This window comes from Berghia stephanieae, chromosome 7 (assembly GCF_034508935.2).
Source record: "Berghia stephanieae isolate SIO BIC M18660-M18661 chromosome 7, UCSD_Bste_1.3, whole genome shotgun sequence".
Lineage (NCBI taxonomy): Eukaryota > Metazoa > Mollusca > Gastropoda > Nudibranchia > Aeolidiidae > Berghia > Berghia stephanieae.
In genome coordinates this window covers 3408028-3420527 of record NC_088366.1, presented here as the reverse complement: position 1 = coordinate 3420527, position 12500 = coordinate 3408028, and the positions used below count along the sequence as shown (strand labels likewise).

General features: G+C 43.0%; 1 protein-coding gene across 2 annotated transcripts in view; it reads left to right on the top strand.

The window, feature by feature from the left end:
- Positions 1-12500, top strand: part of LOC144976371 (sodium- and chloride-dependent betaine transporter-like) — a 79485-nt gene that overhangs the window by 864 nt on the left and 66121 nt on the right. For both annotated transcript variants that reach the window (XM_078920630.1, XM_078920631.1), the window contains exons 2-5: positions 8183-8285; positions 9938-10184; positions 11247-11378; positions 11775-12357. In XM_078920630.1, the coding sequence (XP_078776756.1) occupies positions 8247-8285; positions 9938-10184; positions 11247-11378; positions 11775-11953 (597 nt within the window). In that variant the 5' untranslated portion in view covers positions 8183-8246 and the 3' untranslated portion in view covers positions 11954-12357. The remainder of the gene's footprint in view (positions 1-8182; positions 8286-9937; positions 10185-11246; positions 11379-11774; positions 12358-12500) is intronic.

The following is a 12500-nucleotide window of genomic DNA, read 5'->3' as shown; positions in this document are numbered from 1 at the left end:
AGAGGACGAACCGTACAAGACAAAAAAACCGGAAGTAAACATTGAATACAATAGAAGTGCGTCGTAGTGCTTAAAATGTAAGAAAATGTTCGTGCGAAGCACCGACAGAACTGGTCGCCACACTACCCCTCCCCAGCGGGGCGCAACAGTTGTTCAGCGGAATCTTGGTGGTAGCCGAGATTCTCGACCTGATCGAGTTGTTGTCGCCAGGCGTCCTGTGACAGGGGTCGAATTCACGCGTTTCAGTTGCGTGTCATCTGAATGAGGTAATGTCAATGGTTTTGGGTTGGCTGTTGTGTGGCTGATGTTAGTGTCTGAGTGTGAGAGGTGTGCAGTTTTTAGTCGATCGATGGAAATCTTTTCAGAGCGACCTTTCATGTCCAAAATGAAATATTTGTCCCTTTTGTCAATAATCCGACAAGGGCCGTCGTATGGATGCTGGAGCGGATGTCTGTGCGAATCAATTCTCACATAAACGTAACCAGTAGATGCCAGGTTGGATGGCACATATGTGGACTGTTGGCCGTGAAACTTGGGGGGTGGTGGTTTCATGGAACGTATTGTGTTTTGTAGCCGCTGAACGAATTCTGACTTTGGTGTAGATGTTTCAGGACCAGTCGACGACAAAAACTCTTCTGGAAGACGAAGGGTTGAACCGTAGACTAAATCAGCGGGGAACAGCCAGAGTCCTCTCGCCAGGATGTACGAATCCCCAGCAACACAATGGGTATCTCCGAATACCAGTTAGTGCCTGTGGTCCGGGCTTTCAGTGCTGCCTTCAGTTGGCGATGGAATCGTTCAATCATCCCCTTTGCTTGAGGGTGATATGCGGTTGTTCGGTTGACGTTGATGCCCAAACACCTGTTGCACTCTGTCCAAAGTGCCGATGTGAATTGTGCGCCACGGTCGGAAGTAATGTTTTCAGGAACACCAAACCGGGAAATCCAATGGTGTATCAAAGCTTGAGCACAGGTAGAAGCATGAGCATCTGGAAGAGGAATTGCCTCTGGCCACCTCGTGAAGCGATCGATGACTGTAAACAAGTAATTCATACCTTGGCTGATGGGTAGTGGTCCAACGAGATCAACATGGAGGCTACTAAATCGATTCGTTGGTAGTGGCCGGTCGACAAGTGGTGCTCGGGTGTGCCTATGCACTTTGGAAGATTGACAATGATGACACTCTTTACACCATTTACGTATGTCTCTTTTCATCCCATGCCAAACGAAAGGTTGACTGATGGCGCGTTGTGTGGGCCGTGCGCTGGCGTGGGAGAGACCGTGAATCTGGTCAAAAATTTGTCGAGTCCATGACGTTGGAAGAATGGGGCGTGTTGCGCCTGTTGAAGTGTCACACAAGACTGTGGATGAACCAAATGGAATGTTCTCAAGTGTAAGACCTGTGGTAGATTTGCGATAAGATTCCATTTCCTGTGAGTGAACTGGTCATATGCAAGTTTAGTGAAATCAGTAATGGAACAGATGCCTGAGTCTGTGGGCGTCATAATATTAAAACGCGAGAAGGCATCAGCTACCACGTTATATTGACCTGTGATATGCTGAATATCAGTGGTGAATTCGGCGATGTAAGACAAGTGTCTTGTTTGTCGAGGCGAGCGGTCAGTTTGACTGATGAGAGCGGAGACAAGTGGTTTGTGGTCTGTGAATAATGTAAATGCCCTACCTTCCAGGAAATGCCTGAAGTGTTTGACAGCGCTGTAAGCGGCGAGCAGTTCGCGGTCAAACGCACTGTATTTTTTTTCTGTGGCTGAGAGCTTCCTAGAAAAGAAGGCAAGCGGGACCCAGTTATGACCTTGCTTTTGTTCAAGTTGTGCACCGACAGCTGAGTTGGAAGCGTCAACTGTAAGACTTGTTGGGGCATTTGGTAGGGGATGGTGAAGGAGAACAGCGTGTTTCAAAGCCTCCTTGGCCTTTTCAAACGGCGTATTGCAGTCATCAGACCACACGATGGATTGTCCTTTGCCACTTGCCTGAGAATGTAGTGGGGAAAGGAAGTCTGCCACGTGTGGGATAAATCTGTGGTAATAGTTTAGCAAGCCAAGGAATCGCTGAAGGCCAGCACGGTCAGTGGGAGGGGCACTGTCATGTAGAGAGGCCACCCTGTCCGGTAGTGGAAGAATCCCTTCAGCAGTCACATGGTGGCCAAGAAAATCCAACTCGCTAACACCGAAAACGCATTTCGCCTTGTTGATCCCCCTCGTGGATCTTGCAGTTGGTGAGGGGGCTTGAGGCACACGGGAGGGAAAAGGTGTAAATCCCGGTCGACCGTCACGAGACCATCCCGGGTATCGAGCCAACGAGCCACATGAGCTGCTCGCCCCGGTGTGTGACTAAATTTGATCCAAACCCGGTGCCCGAATAGCAGCCCTATCCCGGGCGCCACACTATTATCCTTATGTCGAGTCCCAATCAGTCCCGTCAATGGCGAAGCGGTCTGCCGCCTAGCCAAATAATACCGCGTTCGTGTCGCCAGGGTCGTCGGCACGTCCGAGAAAAAAGCAAACGTCCCATGCATCAATCGATTCGCGGCCTGCCGATCGGAAAATGCGACGGCGGGGATGGTGACCTGACGCACATATTGTCCCTGAACGTCGAGAGCCAGAGTATGGCAAAAAATGAGCTTTTATCAAAGCTATTGGCCGTTCACTGCGTAGATATCCTCCTGTTACAGGAGACCCACCTTTATTCAGGCGAGCAATCTTCCCGATTCCAGATCCCAGGCTATACGGTGGTCCAACGCGAGGACACTTCGAGGCTCAAAGGAGGGGTTAGCGTTTACGCTAAAGAGCCATCGAAGGTAAGGGTCATTGAGAGCGTAACGGACAGCAATGGGGTGAACCGAATTCCCGTGGAAGTAGGTGGACTGTGTTTGCATAATATTTACAAACCACCTAGAGCGACTTGGACTACACCACCGGTACCGGTGGTCAGCCATCCTTCCATCTGTCTGGGAGACTTTAATAGCCACCATCACGAATGGGGCTACCGAGACTGCAACGAGGCAGGAAGACAACTCCGCTCATGGATGGACTGTAATGATCTACACCTAGTGTACGATCCTACAGCCAAGGGTACCTTCCGGGGTACCCGCCATAAGAAGGAGTATACTCCAGACCTCACCTCGTCAACGAAAGGCGCGAACGGTGAACCGCTGCAGGTGAAGCGGACAGTCCTCGGGGACTTTCCGCATAGCCAGCACAGGCCGGTTCTTGTCACAGCTGGGGTGACAATACAGAGGGTGCAGTCTCTCCCACTTTGCAGATGGAATTTCAGGAAGGCTGACTGGGAGGAATTCAGTTCCTATATCGAACAGGTCTGCCCTGCCATTCCTCCCAAGTCCAAGAATATAACCAGATTCAGTAGGCTACTGGTTAAGAGCGCTCAACGCTCTATTCCACGGGGCAAACGGAAATTCTACACCCTTGCTGGACAGCAGAGTCGGAAAAGCTGTACCGAGAGTACCAGCAGACCCAGTCCCAGGACGCAGCCGATAGACTACTTCAGTCTCTGGCAGAGGGAAGGAAGCAACGGTGGCAGGAGACCGTGGAAAGTCTCGACTTTACACACTCCAGCCGCCACGCTTGGCGTTTGATAAAGAAATTGGACCCAGATCGGAATTTCGCGAAGGCTGCACCGGAATGCGAGGCAGACACAATTGCCAAGAACATTAAGAACCATAGTAAGCGGGTCCCTAATCAGGCTTTTGAGCGCGGTGTCCGCAAGGCGTACCGTACGATTTTGGACTCGCTACCTGCGGAGGAGTCGGACTGGACGGCCCCGTTCAGTCCCCGAGAAGTGGGTGCAGCCATTAGCGAAGTGAAGAACGGCAAAGCAGCAGGGATAGATGGTGTATATCCCGATATGGTGACGCATCTGGGCCCCAGGGCACGGGCCTGGCTAGCAGAGGCAATGTCTGACATCCTTGCAAAAGGAAAGCTTCCACAAGTGTGGAAGCATGCGAAGATAGTTGCCATCCTGAAGCCAGGGAAGCCGGCGAAGGAGGCAGACAGTTACAGACCCATATCGCTGCTGAGCTGTCTTTACAAATTGTTGGAGCGTGTTCTATTAAACCGATGGGGGCCGGTCCTAGACGCTGCCCTGCCACCCGAGCAGGCAGGCTTCAGGGAAGGGAGGTGCACCACGGAGCAGGTCATTGCCCTTACAGAGCATATTGAGCACGGGTTCGAGAGAAAACAGCAAACAGGTGCTGTGTTTATAGACCTATCAGCGGCGTACGATACGGTCTGGTGCGATGGGTTAATGCTCAAACTTGCAAAAATTATAAGGTGCAAAAAGACCTTGAAGTTGTTCTCTTCGATCTTAGGGAAAGGCAATTCCACGTCGTGCTGGGAGACGTCACGAGCAAAGTAAGGAAATTGAAGAATGGGGTCCCTCAGGGGTCGGTACTTGCGCCAATGTTGTTTAACGTTTACATTAGCGATATGCCGAACACTTCCTCCCTGAGGCTGGGATACGCAGACGACTGGGCACTCGTTACTCGGAGTAAAGTGTGGACCCGTCTCGAGAGCGTACTCAGCGAGGACGTCACCAGACTCAAATCCTACTTTGACAAGTGGTACCTGAAGATGAACACTTCAAAAACCGTAAACTGAATGTCCTTGTCGGGGACCAGCCACTCCCATATGGGCCGCATCCAAAATATTTAGGGGTGACGCTGGATCGCAGCCTTACCTATCGGGTTCATCTCGAAGGGGTTGCCCGGAAGAAAGAGAAGCGAAATAGTCTTCTGAGGAAGCTGGCGGGATCGACTTGGGGCGCTAGCCAAGCGCTCCTGAGAACATCTGCCCTGGCACTATGCTATTCCACCGCGGAGTATTGCGCTCCAGTGTGGGGTAGAAGCAGAAACGTTGAGAAGGTGGATGTAAAACTTCGCAAGTCGATGCACATAGGGTCGGGAACGCTAGCAACAACCCCTAGAGAATGGGGCCCGATAATGGCGGCGATCCAGCCCCCCGATGTCCGGAGGGAGACCATTACGGGAAACTGGCAAAGTAAGATCAAAGAGAGAGGGAATGGGGATACCCCTCTCATGCGCATAATGAACGGTGCCCCCGTTTCGAGCCGAAATAAGTCCCGGCAACCCTTGTACGCAGAATCCCTGACTACGGACAGAGCTGCACATACGAGATGGAAGTCGGTTTGGACGAATTCAATCCCTCGTGGGGGCGGGGACCTACACTCCTCTAAGCTTGGTGAGAAGTTGCCAGGCTTTGATACCAGTAAGAGGAGACACTGGGTAGCTGCGAATCGGCTTCGGTCGAGGAGCTGCCTAACGGCCGGTACGTTACATCAGTGGGGTCTAACTTCCTGTCCAATATGTCCACGCTGTGGGCAAGAACCCGAAACAGCAGAGCATCTAGTCGAAAGGTGTGTTGTGACGATGCTACCAGGCGGGTTCGCGACGGTGCACGAATGCGGACCGGACTTTGCTGATTGGGTCGATCGTCATAACATAATAGTGTGAACCATAAGAAGCTGCTGCCTTGTTGATCACAAGTCCGTTTGTAGAGAGGAGTTGAAAAAGTTCCCGTAAGTGTTCAATACGTTCTTTATGTGAATGACTGGCAACCAAAATGTCGTCAACATAGACGAAAGCGAAAGGTATGTCTCTCAAAATGCCATCCATGAGTCTTTGAAATGCTTGGGCAGCGTTCTTCAAGCCAAATGGCATCCGCACGAATTCCCACAACCCAAATGGCGTAATGATTGCTGTTTTTGGAATTGACGACTCTGCCATGGGAATTTGATGATAGCCCCTAATCAGGTCGATCTTGGAAAAGGTGTTGCATCCAGAAAGGCGGCTATTGAAGTCGTGAATATGAGGTAGAGGATACCGATCATCTTTGGTCACAACATTGAGGTGTCTGTAGTCACCGCAAGGCCTCAGTTGGCCATCCGATTTGGAAACTACATGTAGAGGGGATGCCCATGCTGATTTAGAGCGACGGATGATTCCCATCTGCTCCATCTTGAAGAATTCAGCCTTTGCTGCAGTCAGTTTTTCTGGATTGAGACGGCGCGCTCGAGCGTGGACAGGCGGCCCATTGGTGATTATGTGATGCTCCACGCCGTGTTTGTTGCGAGATGAGTTAAACTGGGGAATGACAAGGTCTGGAAACTGTTGAAGGAGGTCAGAGTATGCAGTACTTGGGTGCACTGAGAGGCCGGCAAGGCTTATGGGTGAATTAGTAAATTTAAGTGGAACAGAAATGTTGTCCATAGACAAGAGTCGTTTTCCTTTTAGATCAATTATCAGGGCGTTAGAAACAAAGAAATCCGCACCCAGGATGGGACGTGTCACATCTGCCAGGTAAAATTCGTGATTGAGGACTTGATTAGATTTTATTTCTTAAGTGATGGTGCGTTTACCCCAGGTTTTGATTGATGTTCCGTTTGCAGCAGAGAGTGTAATAGAAGGTGTTAATGTTCTGCGGTCTTGAGTTGAGGCGGGGTATACAGAAACATCAGCACCAGTATCGATCAAGAAAGATTGTCCCAAACGTCTATCATAAATGGAAAATGTGTTTGAATTTGGATTGCTGACCGATTCCACGTTCATCGACCAGCCGAAGCGTTTCCCGAAGAAGGCAAGTTTTGTTTGTTTCCTTTGAGTTTGAGTAAACTGGAAAATTTACAACCATCTTGGCAGCGACGGGCGTCTGGTCCAAATCGTTGATGATAATAGCAAATAGAGTTGGGCATGCTATGTTGAAGAGGCTGTCCACGTTGGCGGACTGTCTTAATTGCAGCAACAGTCTCCTCTGACTGTGGTCGTGTGGTTGTTACATCCTGCTGAGGGTAAGTCAGGAATGGTGATGAGGAAATATGTTGCACACCGGACATGCGTGTCTCCCAGATCCTGTCAGCTGCCCAGCCAATTCTTCTGTGTCTGTAAGATTGTGCCCGGCTAAAATGCCTCGAATGTCCGGGGGAAGGTTCATGAGAAATAATGCACGTTTCAGAGTGACAGGGTCATCATTCAGTGCATTTATCTTGCGCAGTAGAGCAGTTGGGCGTTTGTCACCAAGACCATTAAGATTAAGGAGTTCTGTGTCTTTCTGGGTCTGGGATTTGCCGAAGGTCTTGATCAAGGCTTTTTTTAAGCTGCCATATTTATCAAGATGTGGTGGGTTTACTAGCAGTGACTGAATTTCTTCTGCAGTATTTATGTCAAGAGAACTGACAACATAGTCGTACCTTGTCTGATCCTGAGTAATTTTCTTGGTGTTGAACTGTGCCTCCACTCTTGCGAACCAAACCTCCGGTGATTTAGTCCAGAATTCCGGGAGCTTGATGGAGACAGAGTTGATTTGTTGTTCACGGAAGTTGGTGGAAGCAGCAAGAGCCTGTAGTTGGCCTGTCAAATTCGCGACTTGTTGTGAGAGATCTGGTTGAGCCATTTTACGTATTCGCGTCGGGGTCACCAATGTAGAAATAGTCAGTAATGATACAATAAAGTAATAACAAAATCCGTGTATAGATTATTGCTAACGTTTAATAGTGGATAGATCTTGGATTGATTGTATGGATCAGAGGACGAACCGTACAAGACTAAAAAACCGGAAGTAAACATTGAATACAATAGAAGTGCGTCGTAGTGCTTAAAATGTAAGACAAATGTTCGTGCGAAGCACCGACAGAACTGGTCGCCACAGCATCACCTGTCATGATTCATGTTGCTGTTGGCCAGGAAACCATTGTACTTGTAAAGCGCTTAGAGCACGTTTAGTGGATATTGCGCCTATAATTATAAAAAAAAAGCTTTAAAAAAACAAACAAATTAAAACCGAAGGAATTAAGGTTGGTATAATTGAGTACATTTATCTCTAAGGGCCCTTCTCTCCGCCATTTTATCCCTCAACACAGCCACTAATCAGTTACTTGATATCTACTTATTACCGCGAAAAACGAATTGAAGTCTATTATCTAGATCTAAACGATAGACCACATCGAGTTAAGGAAATCTCGTGAAGTAGACCATGGTGAAATTCCCTGGATATGCATAATTTTATTTTACTGATTTCTGATATTTTACCTCTAGAAATTTACCATTCTTAAATATTGCAGATATTTCATTAAATATTTTGCTTTATCTGATAAATGTTATTTATGGTTTTGCCTTCATTTTTATACTTTTCCAGCACATTGACAGAGTTAGCTGAAGTGTGACAGATCTCATTGTAGGACAGACGGAATTACCCAGCCATGGCATATAACAATAGCAACATCAATGGCCAGATCAAGGTTTGTTGATTTACACTATAGGCCTATTCAATCATAAATTTTTTTAATCCACCGATATTGCCTTAATCCTTTACACAGGCAGCGTTTGATTTTACCGTAATGACATATCTTAATTTTTCACCGAAGGTCAGGAGCAATAATGATGCGAGTCAGGTTATATTTGAAGCTTGAGTCTCATCATTGTCTCTTCTCTTGAAAATGATTAAAGTCTGAAATTAAACCCAGAAAAATAATGGAGGAAGTTAAGATGAGCAAAAAACTCAAGTCTTGTCTTTTAAAAATAAAATTTTAAAAAACCCCTTAAGTCCTTGTGATATTATACAGGTAAAAATCCACTCAATTTGATCCAAGCGCTGCACATGGGTCTCACGCCAACAGTAATTCTCAACATTTAGGATGAGATATCACACCTGTAAGACTACGTTGTTACTGGCCACATACTCTTTTTCCCACCTGAGTATGATGTGATAATATGGGTTAAGAACTTTTCCCTAGAACTCAACTTTCTGCTGCTCATTTATATCTTGGTTACACATTTATAGAACTGTCATTCTGCTCAATCTCCTAACATCCAAAATAAAAAGAGGACATATGAAACAATTTCCACGAAAGTAAATAAAAGATTACACAATTTCAATCCTGGGAACATGCCTTGTCAAAACCAAACAAACAAACTTGCTTATTCAAATGTAGGATGTTTTGAAAATTTAATGATAAAGAATGGGTGGTACATGATAGGCTACATGGCAATTTTAATCAATGAATCTATCTGTTCATTTATTTCATCTCATTATGGTCAATGGTTTTTTTTTTCAAAACTGGAGCAAACTACAAAACAAAGTTTGATGAAACTTTGAGGACATTCCCACTAAGTGGCGTGCATTTCAATTAATCAGTTGATAAGATATAAGGATAAAATAAGCCACATAGAGATCATTATAAATGATTCAACTGTTCTCTTTAAGGAATATTTCAATTATGGTAATTGACTATACTATGGTCATTAATTATTAATCACTATGGATAAAGAGGATAAGAGTAAATAGTAATAATAATAATAATAATAATAATAATAATAATAATAATAATAATAATAATAATAATAATAATAATAATAATAATAATAATAATAATAATAATATTAACAATAATAATAATAATAATAATAATAATAATAATAATAATAATAATAATAATAATAATAATAATAATAATAATAATAATAATAATAATAATAATAATAATAGTAATAATAATAATAATAATAATAATAGTGATGATGATGATGATGACGATGATGATAATAAAATGATTATAATGATAATAATAGAAATAATATTAATAGTAATAATAATACTAATAATAATAATAATAATAATAATAATAATAATAATAATAATAATAATAATAATAATAATAATAATAATAATAATGATAATAATAATAATGATAATAATAATAATAATAATAATAATAATAATAATAATAATAATAAATAATAATAATAATAATAATATTAATAATAATAATAATAATAATAATAATAATAATAATAATAATAATAATAATAATAATAATAATAATAATAATAATAATAATAATGATGAAAATGATGACGATGAATATTATTATTATAAATATTTATATTTCAGGAACCCTTACAGCCACCAGCAAAGTCAGAAAAAGATGCAACAGTTTTGATAACCTCAGGTATTAACAGCAGCGATGACGATGAATTCCACAATAATGACAAAGAAATGCAGATGGAGCTGGAAAATAATCCAGTGGACCGGGAACATTGGACAAATGGCCTTGACTTTATCCTGACCCTGATTGGCTATGCAGTAGGGGTCAGCAATTTATGGAGGTTCCCTTATTTATGTCTTAGAAACGGAGGAGGTGAGAGTTGTCTTGTTTTCATTTATTAATAATAGTTGACTTCAAAATCACTCTGTAGTGTAATATCGTGAAGTGCTTTAACTCTCTCCTTACCACCTACAGCAAAATCGTCGTATTTTTGTACACCACAATGATCTTTGTTTAATTAATAAGAACATAAAGCTGTTTTGTAGAGGGATTGTTTGAGTTTAAAAAATCAATTTTTCTCCTGGGTCGGCCTGCCATTTTCGGAAAAAAAAATGAAAATGATCGTTGAGGAGAGAGTTAAGGCTTAAATAGTGGGACCAAAATTATTCTAAGTCATACGTTTCTCCTGCTAAATATCTGATTATAACTCCTGACATCAAAATTCTTATCTAAGGAGCTGATTACGACGCAACTCTGGCTTATGGAACGGTTATTAAAATGTTATAAACCATTGAATTTTGGCAGGGGTTCCTGACCTCCCATAGTTAGCAGGGAGGTACTCACTGTGTCTTCTATCTCCATATATCTGATTTCCAACTTGCTTTTTGTCTTTGTTTTGGAATGAGATTACCAGGTTTTGTCCTGACCCCCGCCAAACTCTTTGGCTGGGAGGGAAACAGTTGAATGTATAGTTATAGTTTTGGGAGATGATATATTTTTCCTTGTAAATCATCTCTCTGTATTATACTGTTATTTTTATTTTTTAACTCTTAGTGGGATCCTGTGCTGGTGTTTGGGTGAGACTTTTAGGTGATCTCAAACTAAGTACACTGATACTGATGGTGTGCTCTTGGAATCTACATCTGTTCCCTATTGGCACCTGTGTCTTACTTTTTCCTCGTCCTTTTAATAGTACATCTAGAATATTTTTACTATCCAATTTTCATCCTTTTTTACTGGCACAGGTATGGCCTAAATGTGATGCAAGCTTGTAAAACCCTTAAAAACAAACAAACAAACAAAACCGTTGAATTTGCATTTAATAAACATATGTCATTATTATTTCATTTAATGATATATCTTTTTTTATTACCCCCCCCCCCCCCACCTCCCCACCTCAATCTTCCCAACAACTTTTCACAATCTCTCACTCAGGAGCTTTCCTCATTCCATTCTTCTTCTTCCTCTTTCTCTGTGGCATTCCTTTGTTCTACTTGGAGGTCTGCCTTGGTCAATTCTCTGGAATCAGCTCCATGTTTGTATGGAAGATGTGCCCTGTATTTAAAGGTATGTATAGGATACAGCACCAATCATCATCATCATCATCATTGTTATTATCATCATCTTCATCATGACCATCATTATATATATATCATTTTTAATAACAACATCAAATCTCTAGATTTTCATGTTTATATTTCAAATTCAGTTTTCAGCTTCTGGCCTAGCCAGGCATAATACCACACGGAGGATTTTAGTCACATATATAAGATAAATTATCTCAGTTGATTGCATAGAACATACATCCATTTTAAAGTTTAAAGTTTTCTCTGTTAAATGCGCTTTTTTAACAATGAAGAATTTCCATTTAGACATAAAACAAATACATTGCTACCTAAAAAAAACTTTTTTAGATAAACTTCATTATTGTCTAATGTTAACTGTCCCTTTCATCCAACCCAGGTATTGGTTATGGCATGGTGTTGTGTCAGGATTTGCCTGTATCTATTACAACACAGTCATCTCATGGGTTATCTACTACCTTGTCAATTCCTTCCAGAGTGAGCTCCCCTGGACATCCTGTGGCAATTGGTGGAACACGCCGACTTGCATCAAAAGCTCTGATGCTCCTAGCAAAATGAGTTACAATCAGTCGTCATCTGTACTCATGTCGTGGCTTTTTAAACTTCTCAAATTCGTTACAGACGTTTTTTCACCTTACAACATTAGCAGCAATGACACAATAGTTGATGTCTCATTCTTGGAAGCAAATGTCACATCAAGCGATGATTGGTTCAGCTGGTTTGAGAGGTTTGCTTCGTCCAATCAGACACTTGTGGAGGAAATCTTGAGTGTGAATATGTCAATGCTGACTTCCAATGCGACATCATTTTATTTCACCCCTTGTCTTAACAGCTCTTCCTTGTGTCTAATGGAGGGTAAAGGTCAAAAGCCTGACTACAAGACTGCAGCGGAGGAATTTGGCAGTACAACGTGTTGAGGAAGACAGATGGTTTAGAAGATCTGGGTAATCTTCAACTACACAGTTCTCTGTGTCTATTTGCTGCATGGGTACTGGTGTGTCTCTGTCTCATTAGAGGGGTTAAAGTCGGGAAAGGTGTCTATTGACGGCACTATTGCCAACGTCCTTCTTTCCAAATTTTCCTTTTACAGGTTTTAATGTTGGGC